At 43.8% G+C, this 19,517-nt stretch overlaps 1 protein-coding gene across 1 annotated transcript; it reads left to right on the top strand.

Moving 5' to 3' along the window:
* Positions 1 to 484: 484 nt before the first annotated feature.
* LOC310820933 (uncharacterized protein) lies at positions 485 to 19,092 on the top strand (the record flags this gene model as incomplete). Its single annotated transcript, XM_083692774.1, has 31 exons — positions 485 to 1,957; positions 3,933 to 3,994; positions 4,173 to 4,202; positions 4,404 to 4,723; positions 5,012 to 5,132; positions 5,712 to 6,081; positions 6,659 to 6,862; positions 7,114 to 7,212; positions 7,339 to 7,382; positions 7,527 to 7,594; positions 7,760 to 7,797; positions 7,914 to 8,033; positions 9,440 to 9,571; positions 9,943 to 9,981; positions 10,170 to 10,310; positions 10,431 to 10,703; positions 10,920 to 11,018; positions 11,146 to 11,186; positions 11,329 to 11,396; positions 11,562 to 11,599; positions 11,736 to 11,855; positions 13,254 to 13,385; positions 13,764 to 13,802; positions 13,990 to 14,130; positions 14,251 to 15,000; positions 15,127 to 15,426; positions 16,840 to 17,217; positions 17,454 to 17,661; positions 18,301 to 18,450; positions 18,570 to 18,688; positions 18,860 to 19,092. Coding segments are annotated over 31 exons (6,171 nt in total), but the record flags the coding sequence as incomplete, so codon positions are not given.
* Between the last annotated feature and the right edge of the window lie 425 nt (positions 19,093 to 19,517).

Raw genomic sequence — 19,517 nt, 5'->3', positions numbered from 1 at the left:
TTTAAGGTCTTATTTATGGGGTTGATAAAACTATGAATCCAAATTAAAGGCTAGCCTGTCTCTACCCATTGCAAAGTATTGTTTTGTTAAATACTTTAGTTTGATATCTTTATTCTTTAGAATTGTGAATGCTAAGCTAGTGATTCTTTGGCCGTGGTAGGGGAGATGAAAGGTTTTTCCTCTTTTGGCTCTGCACCAATTCAAATTGACGGTAAGTGTGCTGTTGCAACTGTGCTGTTTGCATAACACTGCTTTGCTTTGCCACCCTGCAAAAAAGCATGCAAGATGTTCTGAAGATGATGATGATGATGATGAGATTTTCCCTCTGCTAAATTATTGATGAGAGAAAAAAAAAAAAAAAAAAAGCTACAACTTAGAGCTCCTCCCTCTGCAATGGAACCCCCCCCCCCCTGAATGAAAAAGGCTAAAGAAGAAAAACCTTACCTAAAATGTAATCTGAGGAGCCCAATATTAGTAATGCTGTCTCTACTTTTCCACCTATCAGCTTCTCGCCGCTGACAGTCACTTGCCGTTCCTTCCTGCTCTCCGTTTGGGCGGATCTGCCTTTGGTACTGGTGGACGGGGTCCCCCCTTCCTGTTCGGACCGGCCGGCGCAGCGGCTCTCCGCTTGGCCCAGTTTGAGGCACAGCTAGCTCTGCAACAGCTGACAGCCATTGCGGCCAGTAACCAGGGCAACCAGCTGACGCCGTCGCCCCTGGCCCTGCTCAACCTGCTCCAGACGGCAGCCGCCAACACGCCGCGAGCCATGTACCAGGCTCACCCACAGGGGGCGTCGTTCTCCCGCCCCAGGCCCCTCGCACAACAATCGGCACAGGGTCGGGGGTCAGACAGCATGTCCCAGGTGATGAACTACCAGGTGACCCAGTTCCCGCCGCCGACGCAGCTCCCTGAGGAGCTCGAGTCCGCCATATCTGTGCGCGTTCAGGGAGCGAGGGAAGAGGACGCTCATCTGCTCAACCAGATCTCCCGGCAGCAGCTTCTGGACCCGTGTCTGCGTCGGGAAGGACAGGGTCAAAGGTCAGATGGCATGTCTGTTCCGTCTCACAGCACGGCCTTTCACACCCACCCTGCCCCGCTCATTTCTGACGACCAACCGGAGCAGCAACGAGACGTGGATTGGTCCAAATACCAGACGCCGAGTAAACTATTTGCCCAACAGCAACCTCCACAATCATCCCATGCCAACCCTTCAAGTGGACTATCAAGAGGGGGCATGCCAGGCTGGAGCATCCCTTTTACTGAACCGGCTCATTCGCATGGTGGGGACGTACAAGGTCTGTACTCACCCGAGAACGCTGGCAGCATCCTTGCCAGCTTCGGTCTCTCAAACGAGGACCTAGCGGTCCTAAGTCATTACCCTGACGACCAGCTCACCCCAGACACTCTGCCCTTCATTCTAAGGGACATACAGATACACAAAAGGAACGCCCCGTTCTCTCAAACCTTTCCCGGTGTTCCTGACCTGCCGCCACCTCAACTGCGTCCTCCACGTTCTCGTTCACCCGACGTCCCCAGTTTCCTCAGTGTGACTCAGACTGCAGGTAAAGTCATCGACTACGGCCATGCGAGCAGGACATCAGAGGAGAGCAGAGACTCTTACAGATGCATACGATTTTCAAAGGAAAAAGCAGAGGCAGAGTATAAGTCCTCCAACTCGTCGTTAAATCATAAAACTGAATCCCCCAAGGGGCACCACTCGAAAGACTCTTCAGACTCAAAAAAACGTCAGGACTACAAGAGGCATACACCCAGCCCTGAGACTCACACGAGGACACGAACGCCTGTCAGAGAGGCGGCGTCAAAAACTTGGTCGGACCGTGACAGGTCCAAAACAAGTAATTCGTCAGAAACCAGGAGAAAGTCATCGAAACCGTCCAGACCCTCAAGCTTCAAAGAAAACTCTGGCAGCACCAAGAGGCTACCGACACCTACCATGGTAAGCGATTTCTCAGCAGACCCTCCAATGGTGTACCCCCATACCTGCTCCCTGTGTGACGTGCAGTGTGAACGGGCCAAGGTGAGTGCACTGTACTATGTACATCAAGCGTTTAAAAGCAGAGCTGACTTTGTTAAGGCCCAATGCCGTTGAAAACCATTCTACCACTTCACATTAATAGACATTTTACTGACATGTTTTTGTTGCATAGCCAGTAGGCAGGTAATGAAGTAAAGACGAGGTTAAATGGATCAAAGAATCATAGGAAATGATGAGCTTCATCGTTTAAAATGTTACATTATGGAGGATTTTTGCCTCTTTAGCTATTAAATAGGCCTAGTCAGGATAATGCATACATTATCTAATTAGTTTAAATGAGGCACACCTCCAGATGCCCATGAGAAAAGGATTTGTAAAGGATTGTACGATTTAATAATGCAGGAAATTGATTGATATTGCATCATAGGAGTATGACAACCATACACTCTACGCTCAAGGAAAACATTTAGCGATTTAGCTTCTGTAGTGTATATATATTAAATATATCTATGCTCAGAATAAGATTTGGTCCTAAGAATATCAGATTCTTTCATGTCCCCTCTACATTTCAACGTTTTGAAAGTCAATAAAGAATTTACAAAAAAATAGCTTTCATCATGTACAACCAACTCCTGAATGCAAGCATTGTACTGGTGCTTGCCAATATCTAAAACAATTCAAACAATGTACTTGTACTTGACTGGTGAACTGCAAAGCTCTTGAACAGTATTATCAGAGGATTGCTGTGTTACTCTTTTAAACCATTTCTCTTCGAGTCCTTCTATGGGTTGTTGTAGTTCAACTGATTTAAAGGTAGATTCAGTGATATGAGGCGGCCATGACAAGCCGGGTGACTTCCGACAAACGAATGCAGAGTGAAGCAAGACATTCAACATGTTACTTTTTTCCCACAAGGCATTGCTGTACATGCGCAGATGCAGCTGGTAATGCTAAAGACTAACAAGTCAAATGTCTTGCCTGTTTGTGTCCGAAGCAGACCCATGTTCAGAAGCAGACCCATGTTCAGACAGTATTTGAAAGCAAGCTGTGCTTGATTGAGCTTGCCTAGTGCAAGGAAACCAATGAAACAGTCCCACAATTGAAAACACCTCCCAGCTCGCACTCCAGGCAAGCTCAAGCAAATGCCCAATCAGGCACCATTTGAAATGGTTGCATTTCAAGTTCTATTTGCACCCAGGTCTGTGTTTGTCTGACAGAATACTTCACGACTACATTATCGCTGCTAGTTGTATTTTTTCGAACAGCGTGCTTGGCAGCATGTTTGGTATTGAATCAATGTATCTAACCTATCCAGAACTAGCTAGGTTGAACTAACGCAAGCTTCCCTCACCTGAGCGGTTGTTGCCCGGAGATCATGGCTGATTTTTTGCGGCTAGTTAAGCTAAACTGAACTTGTCGCTTTGCCAGCCAGGTTCCGGTAGTCAACTGCTTTCCTTTTGAAACTAAACGATTTCCGCTATTTTGGCTAGTGACATTGGTCCTGGTGGACACCAAGGGGAATTCACCCTGCTACTTATGGTCTTATGTCATATCGCTGAGGTCTACGTTTAAGAAATAAAACAAAAACAGAGGAACTAAAGAAATAAGAGATTGGGGGGGGAAAAAACTTTTGGCAGAACAAAGTAACCTGTCGTCAGTTAATGACGAAGATGAAGAAGATCGTGAAGTTCACTGAAGACTTGGAAAACATATGCCTAAGCTGAACGTTTTTGTCTTAGCGCAGCAAGTGGTGAGAAGGGAGAACATTTGACCATATTCTTTCTATTGCTGTGTACCGAGACATGTTTGAATATAAAAATTAAATCTACAAAAATATAGACAGAAGACCTAGATTTATTGTATCTATTGGGCTCTGGTGAACACCTCCCTGTCTAACCCTGATCTTCCTTTCTCTGTTGTTTGTTTTCTCTCTCAGGACTGGATCGAACACGTGAATACAGTCAACCACACAGCTAGCTGCAGAGACCTCTGCAACAGGTCAGCCATTTTAGATGTTGCACCACCTTAAAACCGCAATCCAGCGAATTGGCTGCTCCGCCACTCGGAAAACATCATGTCTCGCTTTCGTAAAAGTAAAAACAAGACAGTTTAGCTGCTTTTAACCCCACAATTTAGAAATACACTAATTTACTTGTCTTGTCTTTTTTCCACAAAGGTACCCGCACTGCAAACCAAATTTGCCAAGGTAAGTAAGGTTCATATTTCCCAAAGCTAACTTTGGGAAACCATTAACTGGATAGCAATATCTTCTTCATGATTGTCTGCTAATGATGATCCTTTCCTCTTTGGTTTCATGGCAGCTTTCAGTTATTTTCTCTTCTTTTTATTTTACCATATATATTATATAACACTCTTATCATATTCTCCTTCCCTCTGCCCAAACCAGAGAGCAGCCAACCCAAGATGCCCGCAGGAACTGGCGGTCTCAGGATCGCTCCCCCTCTCGCTCTGTCTCCCGCTCCCTCTCCTGGTCCCCCTCTCCCAGCCCCCCTCCTGAGCGACGCAGGCGGTCCCCCACTCCGCCCTCAGAGCGAAATCACAGAAGGTCTTACTCCCCTCTTCACCCCCCGCATCACCACCATCACCCTCATGGACACTCCCACCGCTCTCCAGCCCGCCCCTCCAGCCGGAGCAGCCCCTCCCAGCCCCTCCGAGGCTCCTCCTTGAACAGTCACAGGCTGGAGAAAAGGACCAGTGAATCCTCAGGTAAGTGGCCAGTCCTTTAGATGTAGACCACAGGTAGATGCCACATAATTCCCTCCTAAAGACATCTTCACCCCCATTACTCCCCTGTATAAGTATATTTTTATATATATAAGTTATTTTTCTAGCATTGTGACTGCCTATGGCCCCTGGTCCGAGCATTGATTACTTCATCTTATTATGACTGATGGATAGATGATTCACTTACGTAAACAAATGTATTTGTTGTAAGTCGCTTTGGATAAAGGCGTCTGCTAAATGCCATGAATGTAATGTAAATGTAATTCCCAGTTTGGGGTAAGGGTCTCCGGTACATGAGGCGCTACAGGTCTCTCCGCACCCGAACCAGCAGGTTCAGAGGAAGATTCTTCCCTGCGGCTGTCACTCTACTGAACTCCAACTCAGCACCTAGGTGACAACCTACCAACACCCCCCCCCTCCCCCCCAATTGCACTACTCATTCCCAACAGTATTCCTATAAACTGTACATACTGTATACACACTGCTCTTACTACATACCACTGCTCTTCTGTACATATCTGTCTATACTGTTCATAATGCACATATCCTTATATTTTTCTTTTAATACTACTGTTAATACACTGCACATATCTGTACATACCTGTTTATACTGTCCATATGGCATTCCATATTTATTCTGCTATTTACTCTAATGTTACTATTAATACATATATACTGCTTATACTGCATTGCCTATACAGCTCATATGCTGCTTACACTGTTCATACTGCTTTCTATTTATTCTGCTTATAATGCTACTGCTAATTCATATACTGCTTACACTGCACTACTTATACTATACTGCACTACTATACTGCTGATATACTGCACTACCTGTATATAGTGTTCACACTGCACTTTTCTGCTTTTTTGCACTTCTGGTTAGACGCTAACTGCATTTCGTTGTGTCTGTACTTGTACTCTGCACAATGACAATAAAGTTGAATCTAATCTAATCTTCTACTGGAAGCTCATCTCGAGATGGTCAGAAGCGTTCCTGTGACGACTCAGCCAAACACACATTCGGCCCGTCTTCCTCTACTGCCAAAGCCAGCAGACAGAGCAGCCGAACTGGGGCCTCTGGGAAACGTGAGTCCTCCCTGTCTTCCTATGGACGATCCTCAAACAGCAAGTCACCAGCCTGCGGGTCCAGAAAGGTCAATCGTCCGCCTTCCTCTGCATCCACTTCCTCATCCATGTCCAAAGCTGGCTCCCGCACAAAGGGTTTGATGTCATCATCCTTCTCCTCATCCCCGGTGGAAGCAAAGCCCAGGTCCAAGGCTTCACAGCCACAGATATTGCTGGCTTTGAAGGAGACGAAGGCAGGCCAGCAGTCTGAGGTGAACCCCTCCATTTTTGGCTCTCTGTTATTTCATTGTTTGAATTATTACACAGTATTTCCATACATTGCCAAATCAAAGCTTATTTATCATATACATAGAACACAGCCATAGACGATGCAATGAAATGCTTAGGGCAAGCTAGCTCCTCAACAATGCAGCAAACAACAATAAAAAAATCATCAGTGGGGCGCTTAGTGGTGTCGCACACTAATGTGCATACCACGTAATCGCAAGGTTACTGGTTCGATTCCGACCCTCGACCTATCTTGCATGTCATCCCTCCTCTCTCTCTCACATCCTTCCTGTCAATCTCTGCTGTCTCTATCCCAATAAAGCAGAAATGCCCTAAAAACATATTTTAAATAATAATAATAATAATCATCAATACAATATTATAATAATAAACATAAGGTGGACAGGAGCAATCTTGGTCAGTAGCAACAGTAGCATTGTTATGTGTCTGTGCGTTTCTTGAAAAGCATTTATTACGACAGAAATATTGGAATTCACTCAGCTCCCCGAAAATTCACAGGCAACCAGAGCATTTTGTTTACAGACTTTCCACTGTTTGCAGGCTGCAAAATCACCACCAGCGAAGAAGAAGAGGAAGAAGAAGAAGAAGAAGAAGACTGTGTGCCGTCTGGTCAACCTGGCAGGCCTCCCTGCCGACACCTCGTACCCGGAGGTGACGAATATGGTGGAGTCCTTTGGCGAGATTAGCAACATCATACTCTTTGGAAACACAGTGGAAGATAAGGGGCAGCCCCAGTATAAGTGGGTGTGTACAAACGTTTTTAAAACAGCTGAGCTCACAGATATGTATGGTTTTGTTATTTTTGTTTAACTACAGTATCTAAAGGTTGAATTATAACTGGAGATCAGAAAATGGTATCCTGCAAATATCAGTTTTATATCAATATTCTTTATACACCTTCATGCATGCATGTCTCAAGTTTGGGTTCATCCCTGAATGCCTAGTGCAAATAATGCTAATAATATCAGTGCCTATCCAATGTGTGTCTCCCTCAGGCCTATGTGTGCATGAAGAGAGTGAAGGACGCCAAAGCCTTGGCAACATGCCTCACCCTCTCCATACGTGACCACGCCATCAGTGTGTCTGCAGGCAAGGTGCGTGTCCCTATTCTGTACCAAGGCCATTTCAACCCCCTGTGTCTCAAGATAAGAAAAATGAAGTGGATGTATTGACAAGAATGTTTTTTTCACTTTTATCAGTTTTATTTCTTGTTTTTGCAGAAAGTTGAGGAGGAGCAAACGAGCGGTAGAGTGGTTATTGAGCGGTAAGCCATCTTTTACCTCTTGCCTCTTTATTTGCCTCCTACACATCACGCATCTACTTAGTCTTGGCTGACAGAGACATGCGAAATAGTGCTCCAATGATATTTGCATGTGTCAATGTTACTATGTGTTGTTACTCTCTGTAGGAATGTGGTAAGCATGCCTCAGACCCCTGCAGCCCCCACTAAGACCAACAATGTTGACCAAGGCCTTGGTAAGATTACGCACCTTACAAAGTTATTGTTGTTTGATGACCCTTACCATCCCTGTCACTCACAACGTGCTCACTTAGACATTCAGATTGTAAGTGGAATAAGAAGTTAAAAGACAGCATTACAAAATGGTAACACTTCTAATACTGGTGTTGTGTTTCCCTTAGAAACTGTCCAGAAAGTTGTCCAGAAAATATCAAACGAGGTATGTTCATCTGATACACACACACACAACCTTACTAATTTTGACATTGCACATAATTGCATCTTTAGAGGTTCAAATCTTAATATGGTCATTGCTTCCTGTGCTCTGACCTGCAGAAGGGCGTGGTCCTGATCCTTGGACTTCCTGGAAGTGGGTTCTCCAGGAGCGACCTCTCTGATTTAATCTGTCCTTTCGCAGCTTCCTCTGAGATCATCATGGCACCAGAACAGAAGAAGGTACTTGGCTGAAACTCTACCCTTTCCTTTGAACCCTGTTTCACATTGAGCTCAACATGGATTTCAGTGATTATACACTGACTGAACACTTTATTAGGAACACTATACTAATACTGATACTAATCTCAAAACAGCCTCAATTCTTCATGGCATTGATTCCACAAGATGTTGGAAACATTCCTTTGAGATTCTGGTCCGTGATTGCATCACACAATTCCTGCAGATTTCAGGTGCACTTTCAAGCTGTGACTCTCCCGTTCATCCCAAAGGTGTATTATTGGATTCAGATCCGGTGACTGGGAAGGCCACTGAAGAACACTGAACTCATTGTCAGGTTCATGAAACCAGTTTGAGACAACTTTTGCATTGTGACATGGTGCATTATCATGCTGGAAGTAGCCATTAGAAGATGGGTAAATTGTGGCCATGAAGGGATGCACATGGTCAGCAACAATACTCAAATAGGCTGTGGCATTCAAGCGATGATTGATTGTTATTAATAGGCCCAAAGTGTGCCAAGAAATGGTGGAAATGGTGTCCCCACACCATTACACCACCTCTACCTTGAGACGGTGTACAAGTGTTCCTAATAAAGTGTTTGGTGAGTGTATGTGCCATTGGACATCATTATAGCCTCTGAACTCACCGCTACAGAGCTGCTTGGATGACTACAGAATATTCTGCTTTTACAAAACGTTATGCTATTTTCAAATTAGGGATGCTCTGATCAATCGGCCACCGATATAAATCGGACAATTTTCACTCCAAATGACTTGATCGGTGGTCGCCAAATTAGCCAATCGCAAAATCCGATCTTTTACGAGCTAGCTGTGCCGTGGTATGAAAGTCGAGTGTCAGATGACATTGTTCTGAATGGTAGACTATATAACAACGTGAACTCTCTCTCCATGGTGGCAATGTACCATGAATCTTTAACAACAACAGCACACATTATAACACAAAATAATAATTCTTAACGTCCAAAATCCAAATTAACAAATTTGGACGTTAATAAGGAATCGCTCTGCAGGTAAAATCAGAAGTAAGATTAGCCACATGCCTCGTCGCAATGTCCTCTCCAGTTTGGCAGTTTTTTACAGTGTCGGAAAAAGACCCAAAATGTGCAATTTGCAATATATGTAAAAAAAAATAAGAAATCTCACGTGGAGGACATTCAGCAAAAAAAAATTATTGCAAAAGATTTCTTGATTTCTTGATTGTTGTTGTGCGAGGAGCTAGATTCATAAGGCATTTCACAATGTCATTTACGGCTGTATGCGATGTACATGACCAATAAAATGTAGATTTTTATTTGAAAACTTTTTGCATGAAACACCAATGGGACTTTCCCATCGAGAAATATGATGTGGGTTTTTGATGGTCCTTCCGCACACTCTGCTCTCCAGGCTCTGGTCACTTTGCCTGATATGGAGTCGGCTCAGGAGATGGTGAAGGTCTACACTGCCAGCCCTGTCCGGATCAACGACCATCAGCTAACTATGAGATACCTGAGCCAACCTGTGGAACTCAGCACACCGGTAAGATTGAGAGATACCAACACGTAGAATTCCTAACCAAAATATTATGGTTACAGGTTGTTTACAGAGAGAAAAAGGATCCCTCTTTCCATAATCAGTTGGCAGCCCATTTTTTATGTCCTGGGGGCGCAACCCAGAAATGACTGATATTCTGTTGATGATCCTCATTATTTCATTCATCACTGCAGCACTGTCATTATTGTATTATTATTGTTATATTGCATTGTTGATTGTTTGATTGTTGCTTGCTACACTGTTGAGGAGCTAGCTTGCCCTAAGCATTTAATTTCATTGTCTATGGCTGTATTCTATGTATATGATAAATAAAGTTTTTTGTATATGATAAATAAAGTTTTTTTGTTTGATTTGAGGTGGCACTCTACGGAGCGATAACAGAACACAGCCCTCTTGTGAGTATTGAGATTATGCTGCCATTTTAATGTTTGGGGTACCATGTCATTGCTAAGGCACCCGAGCCGGCACTGTAGTTGAAAAAGTGAATAAAGACGTACACAATTTCTCTGGATTCTAGACCCAAAACAGATGAATGTTGTCATAAATAATGACTAAATAAAGCATTGTTTTTATTTGGCCAAAGGAGCCAGTCAGCTGGAACCGCCTGCTAGTTGTCAGTAACGTCCCAACCACGCCCACCGGCCCGGCCGAGGTCCAGAGGCTTGTCCAGCGCTTTGGTGCTATCAAACAGACTCTGCTGCTCACTCATAACAAGTCCAGCACAGTAAGTCTTTGGCAATATGTCCCATACCTGTGCAAACAAAGAAAATTGAAAATGAGTGTGTGTATTCAAGTGTGTGGATCCAACCTCAATTCTTCACCTTCCGTTACCCCCCTCCCCCAGATCATCTTTGAGATGGCGACACCGAACATCGCCCTGTCCGTGAACAAGCGCTTCCTGAGGTACCCATGTATCATCCAGAACAACCCGCTCGCTTTCTCCCGGAAGCCAGACCCCAAAAAAAGCAACGACAAAATGGTGGCTGCTGATCCCAAGCGCGCTGGTGCGGCTCCAGCAAATGGCAACGACAGTCAGACATCAGTGGTTACTACGCCCTCTGGTGGAGAGAAGGACTCATCACCTCATTCTGCACCAAACGGAAAGACTATTTCTGAAGTAAGGAAGGAAGAGGAGGTTAATAAGTCATCATTACAGCCAGCTGAAGGGAGCCATGGTGGGGTTACTGATTCACCTGTAGATCAAGTTAAAGATGGGGTCACAGACACGGTCGCAAACATTTTTAATACGTTTTTTTTTAATAAAGGGTTAGTTTTTGTCAAGTGCAAATAATGCTAATAATATCAGTGCCTATCCAATGTGTGTCTCCCTCAGGCCTCTGTGTGCATGAAGAGAGTGAAGGACGCCCAAGCCTTGGCAACATGCCTCACCCTCTCCATACGTGACCACGCCATCAGTGTGTCTGCAGGCGAGGTGCGTGTCCCTATTCTGTACCAAGGCCATTTCAACCCCCTGTGTCTCAAGATAAGAAAAATTAAATGGATGTATTGACAAGAATGTTTTTTTTCACTTTCATCAGTTTTATTTCTTGTTTTTGCAGAAAGCTGAGGAGGAGCAAACGGTACCGGTTGTTATTGAGGGGTAAGCCATCTTTTACCTCTTGCCTCTATTTGCCTCCTGCACATCATGCATCAACTTAGTCTTGGCTGACAGAGACATGCGAAATAGTGCTCCAATGATATTTGCATGTGTCAATGTTACTATGTGTTGTTACTCCCTGTAGGAATGTGGTAAGCATGCCTCAGACCCCTGCAGCCCCCACTAAGACCAACAAAGTTGACCAAGGCCTTGGTAAGATTACGCACCTTACAAAGTTATTGTTGTTTGATGACCCTTACCATCCCTGTCACTCACAACGTGCTCACTTAGACATTCAGATTGTAAGTGGAATAAGAAGTTAAAAGACAGCATTACAAAATAGTAACACTTCTAATACTGGTGTTGTGTTTCCCTTAGAAACTGGCCAGAAAGTTGTCCAGAAAATATCAAACGAGGTATGTTCATCTGATCGACACACACACACACACAACCTTACTAATTTTAGTTTTTGACTTTTGACATTGCGCACAATTGCATCTTTAGAGGTTCAAATCTTAATATGGTCATTGCTTCCTGTGCTCTGACCTGCAGAAGGGCGTGGTCCTGATCCTTGGACTTCCTGGAAGTGGGTTCTCCAGGAGCGACCTCTCTGATTTAATCTGTCCTTTCGCAGCTTCCTCTGAGATCATCATGGCACCAGAACAGAAGAAGGTACTTGGCTGAAACTACCCTTTCCTTTGAATCCTGTTTCACATTGAGCTCAACATGGATTTCAGTGATTATACACTGACTGAACACTTTATTAGGAACACTATACTAATACTGGGTAGGTCCTCCCTTTGCTCTCAAAACAGCATCAATTCTTCATGGCATTGATTCCACAAGATGTTGGAAACATTCCTTTGAGATTCTGGTCCATGATTGCATCACACAATTCCTGCAGATTTCAGGTGCACTTTCAAGCTGTGACTCTCCCGTTCTGCCACATCCCAAAGGTGTTCTATTGGATTCAGATCCGGTGACTGGGAAGGCCACTGAAGAACACTGAACTCATTGTCACGTTCATGAAACCAGTTTGAGACAACTTTTGCATTGTGACATGGTGCATTATCATGCTGGAAGTAGCCATTAGAAGATGGGTAAATTGTGGCCATGAAGGGATGCACATGGTCAGCAACAATACTCAAATAGGCTGTGGCATTCAAGCGATGATTGGTTGTTATTAATGGGCCCAAAGTGTGCCAAGAAAACATTCCCCACACCATTACACCACCTCTACCATGAGAAGGTGTACAGGTGTTCCTAATAAAGTGTTTGGTGAGTGTATGTGCCATTGGACATCATTATAGCCTCTGAACTCACCGCTACAGAGCTGCTTGGATGACTACAGAATATTCTGCTTTTACAAAACGTTATGCTACTTTCAAATTAGGGATGCTCTGATAGATCGGCCACCGATATAAATCGGACAATTTTCACTCCAAATGACTCGATCGGTGGTCGCCAAATTAGCCAATCGCAAAATCCGATCTTTTACGAGCTACCTATGCCGTGGTATGAAAGTCAAGTATCAGATTACGTTGTTCTGAATGGTAGGCTATATAACAACGTGAACTCTCTCTCCATGGTGGCAATGTACCATGAGTCTTTAACAACAACAGTACACATTATAACACAAAATAATGATTCTTAACGTCCAAAATCCAAATTAACAAATTTGGACGTTAATAAGGAATCGCTCTGCAGGTAAAATCAGAAATAAGATTAGCCACATGCCTCGTCGCAATGTCCTCTCCAGTTTGGCAGTTTTTTACAGTGTTAGAAAAAGACCCAAAATGTGCAATTTGCAATATGTGTAAAAAAAGAAATCTCACGTGGAGGACATTACGCAAAAAACAATTATTGCGAAATATTTCTTGATTGTTGTTGTACGAGGAGCTAGATTCATAAGGCATTTCACAATGTCATTTACGGCTGTATGCGATGTACATGACCAATAAAATGTAGATTTTTATTTGAAAACTTTTTGCATGAAACACCAATGGGACTTTCCCATCGAGAAATATGATGTGGGTTTTTGATGGTCCTTCCGCACACTCTGCTCTCCAGGCTCTGGTCACTTTGCCTGATATGGAGTCGGCTCAGGAGATGGTGAAGGTCTACACTGCCAGCCCTGTCCAGATCAACGACCATCAGCTGACTATGAGATACCTGAGCCAACCTGTGGAACTCAGCACACCGGTAAGATTGAGAGATACCGAAACGTAGAATTCCTAACCAAATTATTATGGTTAAAGGTTGTTTACAGAGAGAAAAAAGGATCCCTCTTTCCATAATCAGTTGGCAGCCTATTTTTTATGTCCTGGGGGCGCAACCCAGAAATGACTGATATTCTGTTGATGATCCTCATTATTTCATTCATCACTGCAGCACTGTCATTATTGTATTATTATTGTTATATTGCATTGTTGATTGTTTGATTGTTGCTTTCTACACTGTTGAGGAGCTAGCTTGCCCCAAGCATTTAATTTCATTGTCTATGGCTGTATTCTATGTATATGATAAATAAAGTTTTTTGTATATTTGTATATGATAAATAAAGTTTTTGTTTGATTTGAGGTGGCACTCTACGGAGCGATAACGGAACACAGCCCTCTTGTGAGTATTGAGATTATGCTGCCATTTTAATGTTTGGGGTACCATGTCATTGCTAAGGCACCCGAGCCGGCACTGCAGTTGAAAAAGTGAATAAGACGTACACAATTTCTCTGGATTCTAGACCCAAAACAGATGAATGTTGTCATAAATAATGACTAAATAAAGCATTGTTTTTATTTGGCCAAAGGAGCCAGTCAGCTGGAACCGCCTGCTAGTTGTCAGTAACGTCCCAACTACGCCCACCGGCCCGGCAGAGGTCCAGAGGCTTGTCCAGCGCTTTGGTGCTATCAAACAGACTCTGCTGCTCAGTCATAACAAGTCCAGCACAGTAAGTCTTTGGCAATATGTCCCATACCTGTGCAAATAAAGAAAATTGAAAATGAGTGTGCGTATTCAAGTGTGTGGATCCAACCTCAATTCTTCACCTTCCGTTACCCCCCTCCCCCAGATCATCTTTGAGATGGCGACACCGAACATCGCCCTGTCTGTGAACAAGCGCTTCCTGAGGTACCCATGTATCATCCAGAACAACCCGCTCGCTTTCTCCCGGAGGCCAGACCCCAAAAAAAGCAACAACAACATAGTGGTTGCTGATCCCAAGCGCGCTGGTGCAGCTCCAGCAAATGGCAACGACAGTCAGACATCAGTGGTTACTACGCCCTCTGGTGGAGAGAAGGACTCATCACCTCATTCTGCACCAAACGGAAAGACTATTTCTGAAGTAAGGAAGGAAGAGGAGGTTAATAAGTCATCATTACAGCCAGCTGAAGGGAGCCATGGTGGGGTTACTGATTCACCTGTAGATCAAGTTAAAGATGAGGTCACAGACACTGTTGCAAACATTTCAACACAATCCAATATTACTGAAGCGGACGTCTCAGGTACTGACATTTCAACACGTTCTGATGAGACTGAAGCCGTTGTTTCAGATACTATCCCGCAAGTTGCTGATAAGGAAGAAGACGACATCCCAGAGACTAGTCCGCAAGTAGCCGTACCAGACATGGACAAGAATGTACTCAAACTTCCAGAAGAGTCCCCGAAAGTGATGTCACAACTGGTGGCAGCGTTACGACAAGAGTGCAGGACCAGAGCCTCCTTTAGTAAGAGTACCACTCTGGAGTGCAGAGCCAGGTCCTTCAGCAGAGCCAGCGCTGAGCAGGCCAGGAAGGAACAGGCGCCCCCTTCAGGACAAAAGGTAGGAGCCTGTTAAAAGAAATGTGGGATCAAAATAAAATATTAAGTTTTGATACTGGTGCTGAATTCTCGGAATGTGAATGCACTGCACTCACTATGCTTAATTCTTCTGTTTTTATTCCAACAGCATACAGCTGAAAAGACCCACAAAGTTGTAGCCTTAATCAAAAACAGCCTCAGTGGAGGCACTAGAGGGGACATGGAACAGGTTGCTAAGACGAAGACCCAAGAGAAGGACCAGGGGAGGAAGAGAAGAAGGGAGAAGAAGGAGAGGGAGAGGAGGACATCCCACAGGGAGGGCTCCTCAGGTTCTGGAGGGTCTAGGTCGTCCATGAGGTCAGAGAGGAGCCGGCAGGGCTCACGGTCCGAGTCCAAGAGAGAAGATAAACCCAAAACATTTCGGGTGGCTGAGAGCATCAAGCGACAGGTGAGAAGCTGGTGTTTAAGGGCAGAATCTTAACTCCACACAACTCAGATATTCTCACACAGATAATCATGCATTAATGTGTTTGGTTAGGACTTAAGAATAATTAGAAACCACATTTTGTATTTTAGAGAATAAAGACTGTAAATAGCCTACTGTAAAAAAAACCCAACGGTGAAATGTGAAACGCCAATGTTTGATAAGTAAAACGGAACACAAATCTCAAGCAATAATAACATGTCATAATTATACATACATGCAGAAAGGTCTCAACACCAGTAATTTGTATTTAAGTGGACACACAATTCTTCTTCTTTCAGTGGCTATGCAAATGCATCAGTAATGTCCACAGACAAATCCGGTGGCTCTTCTGTTCCACCATGCAAATCACATTCAAAACAAACATTGATGTTGTCTCCTGGTTTATAACAAACAATCGAGTTAGAAGAATTGGAAATAAAAACAGTAAAGAATAGAGGACGGGTTAAGAATAAAAACACACATTTATTCCCAAGCACAACTTCAGACGGTTATGGTCATGATTAAGCAGACTCTACACAAGTGGTCACATGACCTACTAACACAATTTAACGTTACGTTATATATGACTCCAAAAGATATTTCCTGGTTAACAATGATTGATATCATAGATTATACTGGATCCTAGATTCCATTAAGAATTCCCCAAATGCTATTTTACCATGCTAAGTTGTTTACGCTCAAGCCAATGCCTGTAGCTGATGACGCGACTCTGCGTTGTTAACGATGCATGTGAATATTAGACATAAAGTGAGAGAACCGATACCGTAAAAAACGCACAGCATCACATTAATGCACAGAGGAAGAATGAGAATATCAACAAATTAATCAATTTAACAGTTTCAAAGCAACATATGACTGTATATATATGTTTAATATATATGTTTAACGCTGTGTGTCATGGACAACACTGGAGACCGGTGCCCATAGGCCTAACCCTAACCTTGTCCTAGTCCTTGTCCTTAAATACCATCCCAACAGGAGAACATCATTTTACTATTGTAATGTATCTCACACCTATGTTGTATGTGGTGTGATTAAAACAAATGTAATAAGCCTGCGTTTCAACACACGGATGTGAAGGGTAAGCGTGCCTGGTCTTTGCAGACCTCTTTTCACATGGCGTGTGCTTTTGAAATTGTAACAACGCTGTTTTGTTAAAAACAGACATTTTGGAGAAGTTAGGGAAGGAGGGTTTCACAACAGCAGTTTTACTTCATTATAAAGTCTCACATCGCGCCCATGGACCTCAGACACACAGTGCTAACAGACACATTTTACATTTATTACATTTCCCAGTAGAAATGAATCGTCTTCAACCATCTGGGAAACAGTGTTCTGAATGTTAACTGGTGTCTTCTCTATGTTCCCATCCAGAAGGAGGAGGAGGAGGAGGATGATGTCGGAGAGGAGACCATGGCCTTCAACATGGAGGACTTTGTGACGGTGGACGAGGTAGGGGACGTAGCTGAGGTGCCCCACCCACCTCTGAACATAACTGAGGAGACTGTTGAAGACACAACGACCTCGCCTGCCCCAGTGGCGGAGCAACAGGCTCCAGAGGACACGGCACAGATGCAGGTAGAGGTAGAACTTGATACGGCCAAGGTAGGGATAGTACTGGATAGACGAGAGGAGGAGGAGGTAGAGAAGTCGCCGCCCTCCATAGGAACCACAAAGGAAGGGTCTGTGAAGACACCAGAGGGAATCAAAGAGGAGAATGTTCCAGTCTGTCAGGATGAAGTCATCAATGAGGTCAGTCTTGATATTCTGACTTGAAGGGAGATGCTTTAATATGCTTGAGTAGATCATCTAAAACACTCAAAGAAAGTGCACTTTGGCCCTGTTTGAATTGTCATGCAGTCCATCTTCACTTTGTCCTCAATGTTCTGTTTTTGGTTCGATACATTAAAAGAAGCAAGGGTTTGACCTTACAGAGAAAGTATTTGAACATGGCCCGATTGTCTCTAACATGGCTTACTTTCTCTAAGCCTCGGGTCACTGTGGACCAGGCGGGCAGCTGTGAGGTCTCTGAGGTGAAAGGTCACCAGAAGGCCACACTCAGAGGGGGAGAACCGGAGAAGGGAGTGGAAGATCTTCACAAGGCAACCTTTGTGTCTGTGGACCAGGTCGGACAGGTGGAGGGAGGTGAGGAGGAAAGGAGGAGAGGAGAGGAGGAGAGGAAAGCACCTGGTAAAGGTAAGGGAGCAAATTCATCCATCGTCATGTCAACATATTTGTCCATGTTGCCCATTTTTCTCCTAGATTTGAGGTTTTTCCGCCACCTTGGCATAGCCATGCTGTAAGTCGCTTTGGATAAAGACGTCTGCTAAATGCCATAAATGTAAATGCCTGCCTTATGTCAACAACATAAAAAAGCGACAGGTATGACACCGGTTAGTGGTAGGATTGTGAATTCAAAAAAATTCTTGAACCTCAACATGCAATAGTGGTTAAGATGGTAATGTTAATAAGTGATCAAGACATGCTCACCAACATGTCAGGAAGTGGTCAAGGTGCTATAACCCATTTGAAAAAATGGGTTATAAATCTGCGACAAAGATGGTTACGCTTTGTACGCAAAACGGTTGTGAGAGGTTGGAAGTAGAAGTCGAGAAATCAATGGTCACCAACTTAATCTCTGAGTGTTTTGTGGTTCTGGTACACAGAGGACAATAGTGAGTGAGAAGCATTGAACCATGACATGCAAATTGAGGGTAGAGAGGTGGCGCTTCACCTCACGTGGGAACTGACCACCCACATCTTCTTCTGGGAGAAGTATGCTTCTATGGCTTCAGTAGTGACGTGCTCCTCCATCTTCTTCTTCTTGGTCCACAGTGGCGTCAAAGCGCTGGAGGGAGAGAAAGTCCCAGGATGAGAGAGAGGAGGAGGACGACGACGAGGAGTCACTGGGGAAGAAGCCAAGGAGAGAACCTCTCTTTCATGCCAACTATAGCATCCCCGCCTTCAACTCTGACAGCCCTATTGGTGAGACACGTCAAAAGCCAAAAGCCTTTTCAGCTTTTTAAGGAATTGCTTGCCCACTTTGTAGGGAACAGAGCATTATTTAAATTAAATTTGCTTCTGATACATTTGTACACTGACAGGCATGGAGTTCCTGGTTCCTGGTGGCTTCTTCTGTAAGGTGTGTGCCAAGTTTTACAGCGGAACTGAGGAGGCCAAGAGGAACCACTGCAGGAGCCTCAAACACTACCAGAACCTGGAGGTAAGATCCTCAAACACTACCAGAACCTAAGCCTTAAAACAAACAACATCCTTATGTACTGTATAGCACCTTACCAAGATCCTCAATATTTCATCATTGCAAGAGTGTAGGAAACATGATCATGATGTGTATGAGAAATTATTATCATTCCATTTGTCTTTTTGTCCCCAGAAATCCTTAGAGAAGTGGAAGGCAAAGGAAGACGGCCACTCTGTAGCAAGCTGAGCTGAAACTTGACTGACTGACTGACTCTGTTGCTCCACTTTTCTGACTCCCTTGTACTGTATATAGCTTTCCTTTTCCATGAGTCCAGGCTCTTTCTGATGTAAATATGTTTTATTTTGTTGAGAGTCCTCTAACGATAGAGATGTGTTGAAATAAATAAAAAAGAAACAAGCGTTCAATGAAAAACTGGTTTTATTGAATGTTTGTCTGTGTTCAGTCATTTCATTTAAGTGTTGTACTGTATCAAACATAAAATCCATATGTTAACTTATCCTAATGATAAGAGGGAATGGGATAGGACGATCCTAATGTCAACAGTGTTTACAGCTGGTTTGAATTCTGCCAACCCCGCAGCGCTGTGGTATGTGCAACCATGTGCAAAAAGGGAAATGAAGTTATTTCCATTTCACCTCATGCATGGATCATCACCTTAACAGCCGTAACACAACGGAACACTGTGGTAATACAGCTAACCTCTTATGAACAAGTGGTTTGAAAATTAATTATTTCCTCCAATTCAGTCAGGACACTCACATCAGTTTAACCATTTATTAAATATGGTAATACGTTTGAGATTGCTGTAAATGGCAAAGCCTCAAGAGCC

Source organism: Argentina silus (genome assembly GCF_951799395.1).
Source record: "Argentina silus genome assembly, chromosome: 21".
NCBI lineage: Eukaryota > Metazoa > Chordata > Actinopteri > Argentiniformes > Argentinidae > Argentina > Argentina silus.
Note: the sequence above shows the minus strand (reverse complement) of the source record. Positions and strands in the feature narration are given on the sequence as shown.